Source organism: Muntiacus reevesi, chromosome 6 (genome assembly GCF_963930625.1).
Source record: "Muntiacus reevesi chromosome 6, mMunRee1.1, whole genome shotgun sequence".
Lineage (NCBI taxonomy): Eukaryota > Metazoa > Chordata > Mammalia > Artiodactyla > Cervidae > Muntiacus > Muntiacus reevesi.
Window position 1 is genome coordinate 100,417,400 of NC_089254.1, and position 20,981 is coordinate 100,438,380.

Below are 20,981 nucleotides of genomic sequence, written 5' to 3' on the forward strand. Positions count from 1 at the left end.
TCACACCCCATCCCCTCCCAGCGGTACCCATCTGCTCGGCACACCTCCCTAAACCTCTGCAGCTGTCTGCGACTGTGACCCTGGATGGAGGCTGGTGCCCGAGGTGGCACCCCAGCCTTTTGTAAAGTGCTTTGTTCAGACAGGGCAGTAAGGCCAGGGTGGGCGAAGCTGGGTCCCTATTCGCGCTGGGCCCTGTGCTTGGGGCAAGGCATGAGCCTGCACCTCGGTTTCCCTGTGTTTTGTTCTACGCCCCCGCCCTGACCTGGCAGGTGAGAGATCTGGACTTTGGTGGGAGGCCGGAGGAGGGAGGCGGGGGGCGCGCTTAGATCTGGTACTCCCAGCCCTCCTCGTCCTCCAGAGCCTTGTTGACCACCCCCCGCAGCTCTGACTTCAGGGTCCCTTGCCGCAGCCTCTCCCAGTTGATGCTGCTGCGGGAGGTACTTCGAGACACCGAAGGGGTAGGAAGCGACAGGCAGGGGCCCAAGGGGCCGCCCAGCCACAGTCTTTCCATGTCGTCCTCCAAGCCTGGGTGGCAGAAGGCCTGGGCGTAGCGCCGGACACGCTGCTGGTTGATATCCTGTTTCTCTTCCACCCTGTTGGGGAGGTGATGGAATGGCTGACCTTGGACCAGCCCTCGTCTCTGGGCCCCATCCAGCCCTCCTGCAGGTGGTCTTTCTCCTTGTCTGCAGCCTGAGTGGGCACAGTGGATGCCAGGCTTTGGGAAGCGACAGAGAGCCGGGTCCAGGGACAACGTGGATGCTTTCAGGGCCCCTCCGGCTCTTGGCAGGTTCCCTTTCCCCAGTGAGACTGGAAGCCCAGGGAGTGCACAGGCCTGCCAGCCCACCTGCCAGCCCGTGCTGTCACTCACCGTAGGAACCAGCGGTCCCCCAGCCCAAACTTGCGCCCGCAGATCCCCGAGCGAGGCCACAGGCAACGCGGCAGCTTCTTCTCTAGCATCACAGTGGTGGCTACAACCTGTGTGGGCGGGAGGGTGGGTAGCAGAAGAGGATGAAACCAGAGACGGGGTGCAGATCACCAGGAGAGTGGAGAGGACTCCAGGCAGAGGGACCACGGTGTTGCAACAGCTGGGAAACATGGTTTCCCAGAGGGGACCACACCCCTGAGCAGAGGCTGGTGGCATCAGCTTCGTCACCCCTTTTCTGCAAGAGAGTGATAGGCCTTGAGCCCCACGACGCTTCACCCAGTGACCTGGCATCCAGGCCAGGCCAGTCCTGCGGGAGGTAGGGAGACCTCGCTCTGAGGATCAGGAATGTGGGCAGAGCAAAGAGCAAGGGCCCTCGGGGCTATGGAATATTTTGACCCTGCAGATGTAAAGGCTACTTAGAAACACAAACATCCTACGGAGAAATTTCCTACCAATACATTTGCATTGGAAAAATATTTTCATGAGCAAACCCTATGTCACCAGCTTAGGGTTTTTTTTAACTCCACTTTCTACACAACACAGTTAAATGCCATCCAGTTGGAGGGATTTCCCATTTACATTGCTGAAATTATATTTGTTGAGATAAATTCTTTTGTAAGTACATTTTTAAATGATGATTTGATCCAGTTAATTCGTGCTTTTGGCCCCATCACAATTATCTGACTGAAGATAGTTTCTGTGACTATAGGGAGTTTGTGTGGCATTATTTTTAACACGTCCAGTTTTTCTGGGTCAAATTTTGAAGATTTAGATATTGCCCAAAAGTTGATACTTCAGTTTTTATTTAGTAACAACATTTCATGAATGCAGTTGTAGCTACTGTGTGTGTGTGTGTGCTAAGTCAGTTCGGTCATGTCCTCCTCTTTGCGACCCCATGGACTATATAGCCCTTCAGGCTCTTCTGTACATGGGATGCTCCAGGCAAGAATAGTGGAGTGGGTTGCATTCCCTCCTCCAGGGGATCTTCCTGATCCAGAGACCCAACCTGCATCTCTTAACTCTCCTGCATTGGCAGTCAGGTTCTTTACCACTAGCACCACCTGGGAAGCCTACTGTAGCTACTCCTGAGCTTCATTTCTTACTGATGATTCTAGAAAAGACAGATTTTACTTTTTTGAGAAAACAGGAATTCTTTTCACCTGTCCCAGGATTTCTTGATTGTATCGCTGATCCAGTTCTGTACACTTTGCATCAATTTTGCCTGTGCAATAACCCTCCAGATATACTGGGGCAGGGCGGGGCGGTGGGCTGCGAAATATCCTGCTTCTGAGTTTGGCCTGGCCCTTGGCAGGAAGAGAGTGACTTGCACTAACCCTCCCGGCCACCAGGGGGCGCTCACCTGGGCCCTCCAGAGCTCATCCCGCTCGTGGGCTACACGCCAGTGAGTGTCGCCCATCATAGCGATGAGGAGGTTGAGCATGAGCAGCGCGGCGATGATGGCGAAGGCAGCGTAGGTGATGCTGTACATGAAGGGCAGATCCACGTCGTAGTTTGCGGGGCCGTCGATGATGGTGAGGAACAGCTCAAAGGTGCTGAAGAGCGCCATGGGGTAATTGTAGAAGTGGCCCAGCTCATTGGGGTCCTCTGTCTGGAAGATGATAAAGAAGGCTGCTCTCACCCAAGGGGGTGAGAGTTCCATGTGATTAAACCGTAGCCCGCTCTCTGCTGCCCACTTCAGTCCTGTCTGCTTCCTCTCCAGTGTCACCATCCCAGCCCTCCAGCACTCCGTCCTGTGGGTTCTTACGTTCCCCTGTTTTCCATATGACTCGCCCTCCTGATCCTAAGAGCCAGCTCTCCGCCTTAACACATCCCATCCTCAGACACTGTGGCCTTCTCCTGCCTCTGCCTTCCCTCCTGCCCCCCTCTCCCCCCAGGTTTATCCAGAGGCATCCTATGCTTTCTGGTTTCCTCCAGCCCAGGGCCCCTAGCTCAGATGATTTACCTGAGGCAAAGCCCAGGATGACCACGGCCATCAGCCAGCAGAATCTCATCAGATCGCCAAAAATCATCTAGAGGGAAGGAAGAGAAGGGAGGCCAGGTCCACACCAGGCCTATGAACAATCTCCCCTTACAGCCTCTAAGAGGTCTAGCCCTGAGAAGTCCAACAGCTCCGCCTTCTAGCATAGGGCCTGGCCAGCTATGGCCTGCCAGCCAAATCTACTGGATCGATTTTGGTGTGGCCCTTGAGTGAGAATTTTACACTTTTTAGATGATTGAAAAAAAAATTTAACGGGGGAAGAGAAGAAAATCAAAGAGATTATATACATGTTGGCTCTGCAAGCCTGGTAGGGAAGATTCCCTGGAGAGGGAAATGGCAACCCACTCCAGTGTTCTTGCCTGGGAAATCCCATGGTCAGAGGAGCCGGGCAGGCTACAGTCCATGGGGTTGCAAAGAGTCGGACATGACTTACAGACTAAACCACCACTGCAAGCCTGAGATCTCTCTGATCTGATGCTTTTCAGAAATGTTTGCAGCCCCTGCTCTAGGACCTTTCTCTAGAAAATCTGGGAGGAGGCACCGACCTTCTGGATCATGATGGTGAAGGGGCCCAGCATCTGGAATCCTCGCGCAAAGTACATAACGTTGCACCAGCCCAGCACCAGGGCGAAGGACATGGGTACCACCTCCCCGTTGGTGTTGGTGAGCCGCATCACCATGGTCACCAGCACCATGCAGGCATAGGTGATGCTGGGGGGAGAGTGGGGAGGGGGCCGTGAGAGGGAGACTGAGCTGATTCTGAGGATCCAAGAGCGAGGGGGTGATGGAAGTGCTTCCCACACACTCAGCTTCAAGCTCCATACACAGGGTCACACACACATCACAGCGAGGCCTTTGGAGCTGGGGTTCTCTAGAGGCCAGGGGTCCAGGGAGTTAAACTGGAGCCTTAGTGAGGAAAGGGGTGGAGGGTGAGAGGAAAAGAGACTCACAAGAGGATGTGGAATGGTCCTCCAAGGATGGTCTGTCCGAAGAAGCGACTGAGCCCCACTCGGAAGATGTCTGTAATCTGGGGAGAGGCCAGGAAGACACGAAGCACTTGTAGACTGAAGCTCGAACTGCATCCCTGGGGCACACAGCCTCACCCCCGGATCCCACTGCACCTACCTCTATGAACAGGATGATGACAGCCCCAAAGACGCTCACCAGCTCCCCCACCAGTCGGAGGTGGTCCTGGTGGGTCACATAGGCCTCCTGAAAGGAGAGGCATGGTCAGAGGACTCAGGGCTTCCCCCCATCTGCCCTGCTCACTCTTGGGTGCAAGTCCACATCCTTGTCTAGGGACACCAGTCGCTCAGATTCTTTTCAACCTGTGAGGTTTGGCTCTCTCAAACTCTGCTCTTAGAGCATCGGTATGTTTCTGTGTGCATGTATTTGAGTTTGTGCCTATGTAGTTGAGATCTGGGCAAGGAGAGAAATGTGGGTGGTGAGCTAGGAACGTGACACACATCTGAGAAATGGCAGAGAGCTGGCTCCCCGCCACCCCCAAAGCTCTGCTGCTCCTCGGGGGTCACCTGAAGTGGCTTCTGCTGACAGAGGGTGCTGTCCCGGGGGTCAGTTTCATTGTCAGTCCTGGGCTTGAGGGGGCGGTACACACAGCACACCGTGAAGCAGATGATGTACAGCAGGTACGTGGCTGCCAGTACACAGAAGTATGGCCGCCCGTATCTCTTCCACTTGAGGGTCACCAGCTCCTTTATTGGCGTCTGGTCTAGGATCTGGCGAGCCTGCAGCAGAAAGAGAAGGCAGCAAGCAGCTCAGAGCCCCTGACTCCCCTCCCTAGCGGCTCCCTAGCCTGAGGACCAGCCCCCACCACCCACCACCCACCGTACCTCTCGCTTCTTGGAGCTGACAATAAGTTCCAGCAGGGATGACTCCTCCCCTGAGGAGTCGATCTCCGTGAGGTCGTAGAGAGTGGAGGTCAGCGGTCCACACGTCCACTGGATGTACTTCCGCTTCTGCACCAGGTTCTGGAACATCTAAAGTTAGGGATGGAGGGGGTGGGCAAGCGAGTGAGGAGGAGCAAGCCAAGGGGACTGTCCTGGGGTGTGGATGGGACGCTTGCCCAGAAGGACTGCTGCACCCCTGAAAGGGGGTTCGCTTTTCACTCAAAGACCGCAGCCTTGTGGACAAAAGAACCCTTCTCCATGTCAGCCTCCTAGTTCATCCTCTTCCCCCATAACTCCCTCCAGAGCTTGGAAAGAGGAGGTGCGAGGAGGCAGCACAGGGGGACATGGGTTTTACAGACCACCCCTGGACAGGATCTAGACCCTCACAGCCCCCAACAACTCAGGGCAGAGAAAGTGGGAGAGAAAGAAGATGTGAGACAGGGGTGGAGAAGGAAATTCCAATTGAAGCTGAAAATAGGGCCTCAGCATCAGGGAGGACCATTCACATTTACTTCCTCAAAGGGCCAGGAAGTGTAAGATGAAGGGTCAGGAGAAGGACCCCCGTGGGGTTGGGGGGGGGCCCCTCACCACAGTGTTGCCCTCCACTCCGGCCAGCTTGAAGGGGGTGAGGCCCTGGTGATTGAGCATGAGGTCCAGGGACTGCGGGTGGTCCCCTCGCCTGTCGTAGGACAGCAGCAGGTTGTACATCTGGCAGGCGAAGGTTTTGTTGGGCTGGAGGATGAGGATGTGCAACACTGTGTTTCCTGGGAGAGGACACGGGGTGTCACGTGACCCCTGGGACCAGAGTCCCTGCTGTGCCCCAGGACCACCCCCCCCCGGGCGGCCTGAGGGGTGTCCCAGCCCCTCCCCTGCCACCCCCAGCCTCCCAGCGCCCCCTCCAGCCCAGCTCTTACCCAGGGAGTCCTGGGCCCGGATGTCAGCGCCATGCTCAATGAGCAGCCTCACGATCTCCTCGCTGCCCATGCAGGCGGCAAAGGACAGAGGGTGCTCCCCTGGGGAGGCAGAGGCCCGGCGGGCGTGAGATGCAGGCGGGGGTGGGCAGTGTCTCTGAGCGACCGCCTCTGCCTCCCGTCTCCGGGGACCCTCGTCAGCAGGACCAGAGGCGGGGATGCTGGAGGGGGCCCTGGGGTGGGGGTGGGGGCTTGGCTGTGGCCTTCGGCCCTGAGGGCGGACCCCTCCCAGCTTCCCCAGGCACGGAGGCTTCTCAGCCCGCCCTCCCTTGACTGGTGCCCCCTCCTCGTCCTCCCAGCCCCGGTCCTGGCTCTCACCAAAGTAGATGAGATTGTGAGGACTGAGGCGGAAGGCAGAGCCTACAGCCCTCGCGGAAACGCTGGCCCCGTGGGCGAGCAGGGCTTTCACCAGGTTCACGTTCCGGTTCATGACCGCTATGTGCAGCGCCGTCTGACCTGCACAAGAGAGCTCTTGGCTTGGGCTCTGTCCCCAGGATCCAGCTAGGGGTCCCTCCTATCTTCACATGGTCCCCCATCTTCACAGAACCCTGCAGGGGGACCCTCCTGTCTCCACCAGGTCAACCTTTCTGGGGGAGGATGAGACAGGGGTAGGGGCCTGGTGGGGCTCCCAGGGGACCCTGGTGCTGCCTGCCTCTTCCTACTCTAGTGCTTTAGTTGCCAAGTTGTGTCTGACTCTTGCAACCCCGTGGACTGTAGTCTGCCAGGCTCCTCTGTTCATGGGATTCTCCAGGCAAGAATACTGGAGTGGGTTGCTGTTTCCTTCTCCAGGCGATCTTTCTGACCTAGGAATCAAACATGGATCTCCTGCATTGCAGGCAGATTCTTAACCTACTGAACGACAAGGGAAGCCTTCCTACCCTAGGTCTCTCTGTTTCAGAGGTTAGTGCTCCAGCGAGGGGAAGGGACAGAAGAGGGGACAAAGAGAAGGGGCCCCAGTTTCCCTCTTGGTTTCCCTAGATTATCCACCACCAAGGTCATGCTTCCCTCCATCCTAGACCCTCGGCCCCTCACCTTCATACAGCTCAGATGTCATGGGCTCCTTGACCAGCTCTGGGGCAGCCTCCATCAGCACCGTGGCGGCCTCCAGGTTGTCATAGAGGGCGGCCACGTGCAGTGCCGTCTCCCCTACGGCTCCTGGCATTGACAGAAAGCAGAGTCACGTGGCCTCTCTGGAGCAGGGGAAGGGGGCCCATAGAGAACTGGGGGCCCACAGCAGAAAGTCCTGGGCTATATGAGCAGGAGGAGGGGGAGGAGGGCCGTGGGCACAGGGCTGACCCAGCCGGAGACGCTCCTTACCTTTCTGGTGGACATCACAGGCCCCATACTTGAGCAGCTTGCTCAGAGCCTGGATATCGTTCTCTTTGGCAGCTAGCAAGAGCGGAGACTCCCAGATCCTATAAGAGAGGGGAGCAGACCCAGTTGGGAAGCAAGGTGGGTGGCTTTGCTCCGTTTCACACCTGGGTGGCAGTGAACCCCGAACCAAGAGGTCCCTCATCCAGCGAGGTGGGGCCGCTATCAGGGAGGGGCTGCCCGAGCTCTCTTTTCCTGACCCATTGGTTAATCCAGGCCAACTTTTCCATAGTTTGCATGAGTTAAATCCAAGCCAACTTTTCCATAGCTTGCATGAGTTAAATCCAAGTCAACTTTTCCATAGTTTTGTGTGAGTTAAATCCAAGCCAACTTTTTCATAGTTTGCATGAGTTAACTCAAGCCAACTTTTCCATAGTTTGCGTGAGTCAAATCCAAGCCAACTTTTCCATAGTTTGTGTGTGGGTGAACATCAGGACCACTTTCCTTTCCTCAATGTGTGTGTGTGTGTGTGAGAGAGAGAGAGAGAGCTGTGCACATCAGGTGGAGAGGAAGGAGTTTCAGCTAAATCCTTGTTTACCTCCTGACCTCTTTGGCCTCTGGAATAACCCTTTTCATCGTCCCTTGAGGTCCTGAGATTACCCTCCAAGATAAGCCTTGTTTTCATGGACTGAGGGTTTGAGGAAATGCATTCCCATCTTTATGGAGGAGGTCGACATGCAGAGGCTGGCGGGTGTTTCTGCTGTTGTGTGATGCTTCCCTTCCTCAGGAAAACCTTTGATTCTGGCACTTTCTCCCCTACGACAGCATCTTTGGGGCTCAGTCCCAAAGCAGCCGTGGGCCCTTTCTTTCTTCTGGCCCCTGTATCGGGCTACAGTCTCTGCCTGCTTCCTGTCTGTGTCTCACTTGTTTTAGGCAAAGAATCATCTCTGATTTCCCAGTTTTATGCCTACAATGAACTGCACACTTCTTGTAAGATCAAAACTTACTCCAACTGAGACACACGGGGTCCCTTTATTTACTTTTCCCTGCTGGCCCAGAACTACTTGGTCTTTCTACAGGAGTGAATGAAATAACACTATTTGTCCACAGAGGGTCAGTTATGTGAACAGGAGCTCATACACCAAGAAGGCCATAGTAGCTGGAAGCTGACTCCAAGAACTGGGGGTGGAAGGGGTGATCGGGAGAGGAGGAGAGAGCGTGACCTGTCCGTCTCCCCGAATGCTGGCCCCAGGTCCCTGCATCAGGCCACAGGGGCAGCCACCTGTCAATTCAATGTCTCTCCCCACTCAGTCCCTGCCTCCTCGTTCCCACTGATCCTTATTAATCCCCATCCTCATTCTCTGGGCCAGGATTAGCAAAATCTTCTTCTGACTAGTTCCCCTACGCCCTGTTTACCCTCAATCCATCCTTCTGGGTGTTCCCAAGACATTCTCTCTAAACAGCAAATGCAAGCATAGTTTGTGAAAGTCTCGTGGGTCCTAAACGCCCAAGGAGAAGAAACTCAGAAGTCCTCTCCAGACTTCCTGCAGCCCTTTCTCTGTGCTTTCTTCCTCCTGCTGGCCCCCGACACCCAGCAGTTCGACCTCGGCACCGCAGGGCACGCCGTTCTCCCCATGGCTGTGCTGTCTCTCTCCCTTCACCTGGAATCCAGCCCCACCCACCCTAGTTACTCTCTACTGCGCTCTCAGTGCCTGGGAATGTGCCCAGCGTGACGGCAGATGCTCATTACCACTCTCTGTAGAGGGAATGAGCTGTAGCAATGCTAGAAGGTGGTTTGGCTTTACTGCCCCCCCGCCCTCCCCCAGGTAGCTCCATCAGCCACCCCCTAAGCCAACCTTAGGCAAACATGTAATCTAAGTAAAAACGAGTATGCTTCGTGTGCTCACGCAGCTGCAAGACAAGTTTGCAGCGCCTCCCACCACTCTCATCATCACCCCTATCATCACCCCAGCCACCATCACCCCCACACCCTCCACCCTCACCCCATCACCCCCACCACCACCATGACCCCGCCAGCACCATGACCCCCGCCACCGCCATCACCCCCATCACCATCACCACCCCCGCCACCATCACCACCCCCACCACCACCATGACCCCGCCAGCACCATGACCCCCGCCACCACCATGACCCCCACCACTGCCATGACCCCTGCCACCATTACCCCCGCCACCGCCATCACCCCCCATCACCATCACCGCCCCCGCCACCATCACCACCCCCACCACCATCACCACCCCCACCACCACCATGACCCCGCCAGCACCATGACCCCCGCCACCACCCTGACCCCTGCCACCAACAACATCCCCACCACCGTCACCACCCCCACCACCACCATGACCCCCGCCACCATCACCACCCCCACCATGACCCCACCACCACCATTACCTTTTCCAACAATTTGCCCAAATCCCTTGTTTATAGATATTTGAGAGTAAGCCTTACTCCCCAACGCACACACACACACACACACACGCAGGAAGTTTCCCGCACTCTCCTCTGGCCTTACTTCTACCTCGGCATTCTCACTGGATGCTGTGATTAGTATCTGTCTCTTCCTCTTCGAAGCGCACTTGGAGGTCAGGGGTCAGCCACTTTCTCATCTTTTATCCTTTCTCTGCCCTCCTCCAATTAGCTTCTAGCTTTTGTTGTTGTTGTTTTGTTTGGCTCCTAGTTCTGTGCCCTGTTTGGCCAAGGGTTAATGGCGAAGCTAGAAATGGGTCCAAAAGGGCTTCCAACCCGAGTGCAGAGTCCACTCCCTGCTTCCTAGGACATAAGTGGGGAGGCTAGTCAATGGCAGCCCCAAAGACGCCGCTCTTGGTTCTCTGACATATCTCTGATGACCATAAACGTCCTTCTCAAACCTCCAGTCCCCACATGTCCCGTTTCTGGCCTCCACTGCCGGCCCGAGTGGCCTGGCAAGGGCAGGAAGCTACTGCTTGAACTGGGATTGCTAGATTTACAAAATAAAAGCATGGGGATGCTCAGAGCTGAATTTTAGATACACAACAAATAAGTTCTTGTTTTTTCCTTCGCTGTGCCATGTGGCTTAGTGTATCTTAGTTCCCCAACCAGGGATCAAACCTGGGCCCTCGGCAGTGAAAGCACAGAGGCCTAACCCCTGGACTGCCAGGGAATTCCCCCCAAATAAGTTTTTAATATAAGTATGTCCGTGCAATATTTAAGGCAAACTGAAACTGACAATCTATTCGTTGTTTATCTGAAATTCACATTTAACTCTGTGTCTTGTATTTTATCTGGGAACCTCAATCAGATCACACTCTGGATGAAGAAAAGGCTTATGACCCAAACCAGCGACGTTTGTAGAGACCTGGCCTCTTCTGCGTGGTGAACTCCAGTATCCAGCAAATAGGGAGGGCAGAGTCTACATGGTTGCCAGGGGGTCAGGCAGAGGTATGACTTGCAACAGCATCACATGGCCACAAGGGGGCAGCCAAGAAAGCCCTTGCTAATACTCCGGGCAGTGAGGCAGAAAAGATAGGGCTAACTCTTGCCATCCTAGGAACTGTAGCCCGCCAGGCTCCTCTGTCCATGGGATTCTCCAGGCAAGAATACTGAAGTGGGTTGCCATTTCCATAAGGCAGAACTCCCCCCAAACACCTGCCTACACTTACACCCCATAAAAAAGATGGACCCCATAAAAAAGAGCAGACCCATCCAAAGATTCTTGTGCCTGGTAAATAAATAGTTTATTCCAAAGAAACCCGACACAGAACTTTAGATCTGGAGTAAAATCTATACATCTTCACCAGACATCTCCCTAGGGCAGGAAGAAGAGGAGATACTGCCAAAATGTCTTCTTATTTTAATGGTTAAATTATACTCACTCTGTTCCAGGGGACAGTTTCTTTTTATTTAGAAGCATACGTAACTTTACTACCAGAATCTCTTATTTACAAACAGTGATTTAGAGCAGTGGTCTTTCCCAGGTGGCTTTGTGGTAAAGAATCCTCCTGCCAATGCAGGAGATGCAAAAGATGCGGGTTAGGTCCTTGGGTGGGGAAGATCTCCTGGAGAAAGAGGTGGCAACCCATTCCAGTATTCTTGCCTGGAGAATCCCATGGACAGAGGAGCCTGGTGGGCTACAGTCCTCGGGGTCTCAAAGAGTTGGACATGACTGAGCACACACACCTTAACCAGGGATAACTCCCTGCCTCCTTCCAAGGGATTTGGCAGAGTCTGGAGACATCTTTGGTTGCCATGACTGAGAGAGGGGGTGGAACTGGCATCTAGTTGGCAGAGGGCAGGGGTGCTGCTAAGCTTCTTAAACAAGGCAGCCTCTTGTAACAGAGAGTTATCTGCCCAACATGTGAAAAGTGTCAAGTCAGAGAAGCCCTGACCTCAATGTGTAAGTATTCATAATCTATTTTTTAAGAAAGGATTTTTCACATTAAATAGAATGAGAAATTCCATCAATGTTTTCTTACAAATCATTAAATGCTCAACTAAGAAACAAAAAAATGAAGGCTTTTAAGCGCCTGCAGATTAATTATTTAATAAAAGACAATGAAAGAAATTAGAAGATCTGAAATGATAAAGACATGAAAGTTGTTTCCAGAATTTAGAATGTCTTATTTTGCTTGACTATTATAAAACTGAACAGTCTGGTTCAATACTGGACTAGTAGAAACACCGCTATAGGGTTGCTGGCATAAACCCTAGCACACTTTTTACAGAGCAAACAAGTCGTCGATCACCTTCAGGGCTTCCTCTGGCCCCAAGGATCTGCCGCTTGTCTTCTCTCCCTGTTTCCTCCACCCCATCCTCTCTGCTTCACGTTCTTGTGGATGTGTACACGTCTATGCATGTACACTCGCGTGTGTGGGCCTGCATGTGTGAAGTTTTGCATTTGGTTGCTGGGAAATGGGCAGGATCAAGCGTGTCTAGGGAAGAATTCAAATCTGAAATTTAGAGCTAAAAAGCCCTGGAAACCCAGTCTAATCTGTCCAGATGGAGAAAGAGGCCTGGAGCCCTGGCGTGGTCTGTTCAAACAAGTTGGAGGCAGCGCTGGGACCCCTCTGGTCATTTCCCTGTTCCTATTCTCCATGTTCATCAGGATCTGAAGAGGGGTCAGAGGAGGCATGGGAGGTGGAGCCACGCATGTGGGTCCCACTGATTTCTCCACCAGCCCCTCTCAGAGAAGCATGTCAACTGGACGGAGGTCACACACACCCCCGGGACTCAGAGTCTGGTTCTTGGATGGCTCCAGCTCTGATGGGAGGGAGCTCACAGTCCCTCTAACTCCTGCTGTCAGTGGAAGCTGCCTTTTGACTGTTCTTGTGTCCTTTCTAATCACAGTGGTCCCAGGTGTTAAATGTGCTTTTCAGCTTCCAAAGCAGCATCTCACATGTGATCATGTTTGCTCTTTACAACTGTGTGACACGGGCTGAATAATTCTCATATTTTTCCGCAAAGGAAGCTAAGCTAGATCCAGAGGATCAGACAGAGTTCAAGACAGAATGCCTGGCCAACAGCCTAGCCCCAGGGCTCTCACCACTCAATTATGTGGTTCTTCTAGTTCTCTGGCTCTTCCCAATTTTGCTCGTGTTGGGGTGAGGTTGGGGGAGCAGCTGGAGCGATGACCACAATGGGAGGAGGTGTGCACTGGCTACTTGGGGCAACCTCCCTCCAACTCAGGTTCTGGGCGACGGCATGAAGAAGCCGCAGCTCAGGAAAGTGGCTGATTCCAGACCTAGCCGCCCTTCTAAGTGCTCAAACTGCATCTTTCAAGTACAAGATGCATGCACCTGCATACGGGTTTACTGAAGCAGGAAGTCTCAGGGTGATCCACGGTCCCAGCCCTCACTTCTGACAGGTATGCCATGCCAGCCCACAGATACTACTATAGGGATCTACCCAAGCAGAAAAGAGCCCCTGGTGCTCACTGCCTCCTGCCAGCTACCGGGAGGATGACCCTGCCCGCGAGGGGCTCAGGGTGAGGATCACGTTAGGCGGACCCTGGAAGCTGCCCGGCACAGTCCACACCAATCGGAATCGGGGACTGCACTGTCCTCCTCAAGGCTCCCACAGCACTTGCTCACAGCCTTCTTAGGACTGTCGCCAAGTTCCCTTTTCACCCAAGTCGATGCCTACCGGTGTGTTTGGCCCCTGAGAACGTGAGCTTCTGAAGAGCAGAGAATGCGTCATGTTCATTTTCATGCAAACCTAGCTGAGCGTTTTACAGTCAACACCTAGTACATCGCATCTCAGGAATTAAGACGGGTCAGGAAGATCCCCTGCAGGAGGGCACGGCAACCTACTACGGTATTCTTGCCCAGAGAATCCCATGGACAGAGGAGCCTGGCAGACTACAGTCCACGGGGTCGTAAAGAGTCAGACACGGCTGAGTGGCTTAGCGCACACACACATACGCAAAGCCCCGAGATGATGCAGAGGAAGTGAGAGAAAGATGATGGTTCAACTTGGATCCCACCGACACGGACTTAAGCCGAGGCCAAGGCAACTAAGACCCAAGAAAAGCCAACCAGAGAGAGAAGAATGCTGGGTTCCCCCATGTTCCTGGAGAGACCTGAGCCCCTCCCTTCTGTTGGAGTCCCCTCCACCCCACCTGGAGCCCTCTCTGGGTCTCCCTCATTCCCGGGGGTGGGGGTGGTAACAGCCCTGCTCACCTGGCCATGTTGTCCTCACTCACGTGGTCAGTGCCTGTTTGTCCAGCCACCCACAGATCTCCCCTTAAAGCTGAGTGATGACACTGCCTTGGACACTCCCCTCCCAGACCTTCAGGTCCTTCCGGGGAGTAACCACCCAATAGGGGAATCAGGTTCCAGGCCCCTGGTGTCACGGAAAAAGAGGATCCAGAAAACTGTGGAATCCGACAGGGGACATCAGGAAGAGGGGAGAGAAGCCCTCTGAGTGGTGGATCAGGCTTTCCTAGCCCAAGACTGTGAGAGAAGGCCCATCAGATGTCGCTAAGACACAGGGACAGAGGATACCGGGGACCAGCCCCGGCTCCAGCCCGGGTCCTCCCCTCTGCCTCCGCCACCACTTCCAAGCCCCGGGGGCCTCCCTGCACTCCTGCCCGGCTCCCCCAGCCCCCCGGTCCCGAGACTGGCCGGGGATGAGTGGAAGCACTGACGGCCCCCGTCTCCAACAATACCGTTCTGTTGCCTCAAGATGTCATCAGCCAAACATGTGGTCAGCCCCCACTCTCCCAGGCCTGGGAGGAGAGAGGTGGGCGGCAGCTGGGAGAGTCGGGGAGCCAGATTAAAAAAAAGAAAAAAAAAAGGAGGGCACCCCCAGGCCTGAATCCTTGAGCAAGAGGAAGGGAAACAACAGAACTCCAGCTAACCCCCAGCCTCCCGGTCAGGCTTAGGCAGGCCCCCGCGCTTCGAGATGGAGAGAGACCCTCAGACACACACGCTTTGGGCTTTCCCCTGTGAATAGACGTATTATCTGCCTCTTAGGGACCCAGGAAAGTCCCAGGGGGAGGACTTCCTGCTAGTCTGCCGGCCCCAGGGTGGGGAGACCCATGGAGGCTCTGGAGGAGAAACCACACACAGGGATGGCCTCAAGCTTCCTCCTACCTCCCCTCCAACTCCCAGCTCTGAGCACCGATGGAGGTGGTGCGAGGACCATCACATGAGTCTGGGGCAGTTTTCAGGGGCTGAAAGCCTTAGGTGAGATGTACTTCAGGCTCAAACTCTAGAGCCTCTCAAATTCCTCAGCCTGCCTTCGGCAGTGAATTCTAAACACCTGGTATTTTGGCGCATTGCCCGTGGCCCTCTCCTGCAGTGGAGGGTAATGCATTCCAGGGCTGGGCCCCAGCTTTGTTGTCGGTACACAGCACCCCTCCCCGACTCCCCCAAGAGTCGGACTCCGTCAGTGGCCGATGCGGTAAATGCACAAGAATCATTCTCACATGTTGCCTTTCTTGTGTGGTTACTGGTGTCTGCATTTCTCTCTCTGCCCCATTCATTGATTCATTCCCACATGTGCACATATATGTACTGTGTGTGTTTCTGCCTAAGAGACTGTTCTAGGAGCAGGGAGCAGAGATGTAAAGAATTGTCCTAACCCAGCAGCACCTCTGGGCCTCCCCGGTGGCTCAGCTGTAAACAGTCCACCTGCAATGCAGGAGGCTTAGGAAACTTGGGTTCGATTCCAGATTCTGGAAGATCCCCTGGAGGAGGGCAGGGCAACTCACTCCAGTATTCTTGCCAGGAGAATCCCGTGGACAGAGGAGCCTGGCCGGCTACAGTCCAGGGGGGTCTCAAAGAGTCAGACACAACTGAACACACACACAGCGGCAGCACCTCTGGGGTGCAGGTCTGTGATGCCCTAATCCTTCCGCAGCCCGACAAGTTGTCTGGGCTCCAGGAAAGCACTTATGAGAAAGGCTGCCTAATTGATGGGCTCTTAAACTTAGGGAGCACCTGTGTTACCCGTGCCAGCCCCTCCTCCCCTTTCACCTGGCGCTAACCCCACAGGCCCAGACTCTTGAGACAAAGTGCTCCAGAGGGGCCAGGCCTGGAAGAAAGGCCTTCCCAGCAGCAGTGCCCTCAAGGGGAGGGGGAGCCCAGGGGAAAGAGAAGGGTGAGGGGCCGCAGCTCTGAGGCTTACCTCTTCTGCTGCAGCAGGTTCTGCTCGTCCCGCCTCTGGGCCCATGACTCCTGCCTCTGGAACCATCTACAGAGCTTTCTCCACAGGCAGAGGATGTACCCCTTCTCCTTGGGCAGCGGCAACCCCATGGAGCAGAGGGCCGGCTCCTTGGGGGGCTGGGGCCGAGGCCAGACCCCACCTGGACTCAGCCTGGGGACCACATGGGCAGCCCCAAGGGCTGGCCCGCCCTCTTCCCGGAGAGGTGCCGTCTCGGGGGGGCCTCCTGGGCCCCGCGGAGTCTCCCCGAGGTGCAAGCCGCCAGACACAAGAGGCCTCCCTCAGAGGAGTTCGGAGGAGTTCGTTACACTTGGCAGAGCTGGGACTCCGCCACTAAGCTCCCTGGGCAGGAGCTCTCTCCTCCTGGGAGAAGCAGGAGCCCTGAAGACACTCCCTTACTCCTCCCAAATTACCTGCGATTTAAAGAGACAGGCCAGCAGCTGTGGGGGCCTGGGAAAGCTCCCTCTCTCAGCTCCCCCCCAGCCAGTCCAGGGAGGGGAGGCCTTCTGAGAGGAGGGACAGGACTCCCTGGACTTTGGGACACCTGGCGACCTTTTATAGAAAGGCCTGGATGGGTCAGTTGGGTCTCAGGGACTCCAGTCAGTGCGGGAGGAGGGGGCGGAGCTGGGCAGGGAGCTGAGTCTGAAGGGCCGGGATGCCCACTTTCCTCGCAGGGTGTCTCTGGACCTCTCTGCCCTGCATGCATGATTTTGCTTCGTCTCTGCCCTGGCCCATGACAGGTGCATAAATATTGAAAACTCTCAGCCCCCTCAGCTACTGTGGGTCAGCAGCTTCTCCAGATGGTAAACGCAAATATTCTGCCCTTTGCAAGCTGCACGCGGGCATACAGCGGCTGATACACATTCTTCTTTGCTTGCTTTTATAGCCCTGAAGAGGTCCAAAATCCATTCTGAACTCACAAACTGGAGCATAAAATGGCACCTCTGGACCGTGTGTGGCCCCCCTGAACACGGCTCTCAGACTCCTACTCCGGAATTCTAGAGACTGTCCTCACCACCACCCCAGTGGCTCAGCGGTAAAGAATCTGCCTGCAATACAGGCAACTCAGGTTCGATCCCTGGTCAGGAAGATCCCCTGGAGAAGGAAATGGCTACCCACTCCAGTATTCTTGCCTGGAGAATCCCATGGACAGAGGAGCCTGGTGGGCTACAGTCCATGGGGTCGCAAAGAGCTGGACACGACTGAAACGACTTAGCACACTCTCAAGGAGTGGGTTACCAAGTAAAAGACAGGATGCTCGATTCAATTTGAGTTTCAGATAAACAGCAAATATTTTTTTAGGATAATTATGTTGCAAATATTTTCCCTGGCAGCCTCAGTGGAGACAGCATTTATTTACCCAGTACTGCCTGGCAGGGGCCCTTCACCAAGTCTTCCTATGTCAGCTCACATCAGACCTGTGAGGCAAGCATTAGTATCCGCATTTTACTAATGGAAGGAAAAAAACGAGGCTCAAAGTGGTAAAGTAAGTCCCCCAAGGTCATAGAGCCAACTTTGTAGCCAAGGCCAGATTCAAGCCCACCCCCCTGATGCCGGAGCCCCTGTCTTTCTTCCAGACCACAGCTGGCAAAGAATGTTCCAGAAGGAAGGGGCCTGCACAGTCACACTGGAGAGTGGTGACAGGAAGCCCAGCCCCTCTCGGTCCTGCCAGAGCTCTGACCAGAGCAAGCTGAGCGCCCTGGGAAGATCCTCTTCCCACAGAAGAGGAACGGAGGCCCTGGCCCCGGCCCAGCCCACGGAGAGCCAGGACCCAGTGGCCTGGGGCATGGGCGGCAGGCTCAGAGCCGCAGAGGTATGTGTGGGTCACTCCCAGGCTTGGGAGTCTGTCTTTCCCTACCTGTCTCTGATTCAGAGAGCTGGAGGGCGCAGCGAAGAGTGTGTGTGTGTGTGTGTGGTCTGTGCACTGCGTGTGCACACACGTGTATATGTAGGGGAGAAGGCAAGCTCAGGTGCAGGGGTGGGGTGTCTCCACGGAGAGGAGTGGAGGAGGGTCACCCTCAAATCTCAAGAGAAAGCAGCTGCGCCAGGCCGCACGGCGCCTGAGCAAACAGTACAGCTGATTAGCTGAGTTCCCCACCCACCCCGGGGTCAGCGGGTTTGGGCCGCTGGAACCCAAACCTTGAACCCCGGACCTTTGCGCCCATTAAGCCAGTGTTTGCCTGCCTGCCAACGCACCCACCTTCTCTGTCCCACCAGGCTCCAGGCAGAGACCCTCATTCGGGATAAGGCATTGAGGTATTTGTCTCATGGGATAGGGCAGGGGGGTGGGGGGTTGCAGGAAGGCGTTGCTGCAGTTACCAACTTTTCTTTCCTTTCTCACTTCCCGCCATCCAGTGCCTGCTCTGTAGGATCGCCAGGGCCGATGGGACTCCAGCACAGACTCCAAAAGGGTGTGGAAGGCGGTGGCCCTGTCCTGACCTGACCAGGAACATGGGCAATGTGGGTATGGGGTTCTCTCTTGGGGACATGGGGCCTCAGACTGGCACGACGGATATTTTGGAACAACTAATCCTTTTGTGTGGGTGCTGTCCCGCCTGTCATAGGGTCCACGCATGGGCCGACAGCAGAACCCGCTCTGCTGAGCTGTGACCCTCAAGGCATCTCTAGGCATTGCCCAAGGCCCCCTGGCGGGAAGCAAAGTCATTTTTCCCTTACAACTGATTTAGGGCCCCAGAGTGTCTGCATATCATTTTATTTTCTGTGTTTCCGTCTGGTTTTCCCTCTCTTGCTGCTCCTGTTCTTTCTACAAATGGGTCTGCTCCCTCCATCTCTGTGCTGGTGAGTGTGGGGTTTGTGTGCTTGTGTGTGTGTGTGGGGGGGTGTTGTGGTGGATGCTATGGGGGGGGAGGTGTGTGACCATGACCTTGAGTGATCTCTCTGTGGGACCCTGGGTTTCTTTCTCTTCTTTCTCTCGACCTCTGCCCTGTCCCCATCCGGCTTGCTGCGTCAGCGCATCCTTGCCCCCTGAGTCCTTTCAGGGGGCGTCTCCTTAGCTGAGTTGTCAAGCGGGAGGCCGGCAGGGCAGACCGAGAGGCTGCGAGGATGCAGCCGGGCTGGGGCGTGGAGATCAAAGCCACCGCTCGCTCAGCGTGGAGTTTGTTCCAGTCACTGGGTTCACAAGCCCCCCTGTGTGCCAGCTCATAAAACTGGCAGTGGATGACATGTCAGCAGGTGAACACACACACACACACACCCACACACACGTCACAAACTCCACCCAGGCCAGGATGGCATTCAGATCTGGTGTCTTAACTGAGAACCAGGTGAGCTGGACTCTGGTGCCGAGTCTCTCTGGCTGGCTGGCAGTTTGGCTAAAAACTCCCCAAGGTCCTTTTCAACTCAGACATCCTGTGATTCTGAAGAAAAGCGAATCAAGCGGGTTTTGGCGTGTGCACACAGCCACCTCCACCTCCACAGGTTAAGGGGTCTGAATTGTGGCAGAGCCCTCAGGCACTTTTCCCCACCTAGTGATTTTATTCCCTGGTGCTCTTTTTTCATTCCAGTTGCTGCTTGCGGCTTCATCGCGTTGTTGCCTGTCTTTCTCACAACCCCTCCCTCCACAGAGCCGCCTGCGCGCTCACAGCATTGGGGTCATCATGTAGGACCTGCTGACCATCTGCTCTCTTGTAGGGACCTGGGCAAGAACTTGCAGCTGGTCGCACCTTCCCAGATAAGCATGTGCACATTATTTGACACGTTTCTGCAGGACGTGTTTTACATTGCGTGATTGCATGCGTGTGTACTAATTCTCTTCAGTCGTGTCCGACTCTTTGCAACCCTATGGACTGTACCCCACCAGGCTTCTCGTCCATGGGGATTCTCCAGGCAAGAATACTGGAGTGGGTTGCCTGCCCTCCTCCAGGGGATTTTCCCAACCCAGGGATCAAACCCAGGTCTCCTGCATTGGCAGGCAGATTCTTTACCACTAGCACCACACAGGAGGCCCATGTTATACATTAACCAAATCAATATATCATAGCAATGTTTCACAACAGTCATTTATGTGTGCATATGTGCATATGTGCCTGATGCTGAAGCTGAAACTCCAATACTTTGGCCACCTGCTGCGAAGAATTGACTCATTGGAAAAGACCCTGATGCTGGGAAAGATTGAAGGCAGGAGGAGAAGGGGATGACAGAGGATGAGGTGGTTGGATGGCATCACCGACTCAATGGACATGAGTTTGAACAAGCTCTAGGAGTTGGGGATGGACAGGGAGGCCTAGCGTGCTGTAGTCCATGGGGTCACAAACAGTCAGACATGACTGAGCAACTGGGCTGAGCTGAACTGATATGTTTGTTTCCTGGCTTCCTTGAAATTGTCTGTAGATTTTAAAATTCACAGGTATTGGTCCTCCTGGACTCTCACCCCTTTGCAGAAGGTGCCCAAAAGGCATAGGTAGAGACATGGCCATAAGCCTGTTCTCCTCTCCTTGTCTATTTCCCTCCAGCATGGGTCAGCTGTCCCCCTTCCTGCCCCACGTCTGCAGGAAGATTGTTCAACCTTGAAAGTTCTCACCTGGTTTGCAACCTCCTCCTGCCCCTCAGTGATTCTGAACATCTTGTTTCCCAAACCACCCATCCAGGAAGTGGGTGCTAATTTGGAGAGAAGTGGGTTCTGACTCTCATGGTTTGTAAGAGGTCTGGAGCTTCAGAGGGAGCCCTGAGGAGCTCTGAGCCAAACCCAGCTCTCTCTGGAGGTCTCTGCAGGCTGGAGTCAGGACTCGTAGTCCCAGTGTGGCCCCTCTGGAAACTGAGAAGGATGCAGAAGGGTGACCAGAGCCTTCCTGGGGCAATGCCTCTGGTCCCGCTGGCCCGGTTTCCTGGAGCCTCTTTTTCCTCCTCTCTTCTTATCCAGACCCCAAGGCCTTTCCCCTCCACAGCCAGCCCCCTCTGCTCTGTCATCTCCCTCTATCTGTTCTTACCCACCTTACCTGATCAGAGGTACTCTGCCTGCAGACCCGGAAGTCACCCAGGAACGAAGCCACTGAAGTGTGTGCAGGTCGCAAAGGACCTTCCAAATATGCCCGAGAATGCCTGGCTTCTGGAAGAGCAACCGATGTGTAATCAGAACAGCTGCGCTCCAGCTCCTGTTTGGCCAGAAATCACGGTGGGACCTCGGCCAAGTCTTTTAACCTTTTTAGTGTCCTGATCTGCAAAACTAAGCACTCGAGTTTTTAAGATC

General features: G+C 54.8%; 1 protein-coding gene across 1 annotated transcript; it reads right to left on the reverse strand.

Moving 5' to 3' along the window:
• Window positions 1–36: 36 nt before the first annotated feature.
• Window positions 37–15,867, reverse strand: TRPV6 (transient receptor potential cation channel subfamily V member 6). The gene is made up of 15 exons (XM_065938945.1): window positions 15,740–15,867; window positions 7,120–7,217; window positions 6,835–6,957; window positions 6,121–6,258; window positions 5,746–5,844; window positions 5,420–5,595; window positions 4,775–4,921; window positions 4,457–4,669; window positions 4,050–4,136; window positions 3,875–3,951; window positions 3,470–3,635; window positions 2,889–2,955; window positions 2,286–2,554; window positions 869–975; window positions 37–593 (listed from the first exon to the last, which is right to left on the reverse strand). The coding sequence occupies exons 1-15, from the start codon at window positions 15,865–15,867 to the stop codon at window positions 323–325; spliced, it is 2,166 nt and encodes a 721-aa protein (XP_065795017.1). The 3' UTR covers window positions 37–322.
• Window positions 15,868–20,981: the final 5,114 nt, after the last annotated feature.

Excerpts from the sequence above, each read along its gene's own strand:
- TRPV6 (XM_065938945.1), bottom strand. The coding sequence starts at position 15,867 with ATGGGGTTGCCGCTGCCCAAGGAGAAGGGGTACATCCTCTGCCTGTGG. Across the intron at positions 6,958-7,119 it reads CTGTGATGTCCACCAGAAAG|GAGCCGTAGGGGAGACGGCA; the intron begins GTAAGGAGCGTC and ends TGTCAATGCCAG. Across the intron at positions 594-868 it reads GGGGACCGCTGGTTCCTACG|GGTGGAAGAGAAACAGGATA; the intron begins GTGAGTGACAGC and ends CCTCCCCAACAG.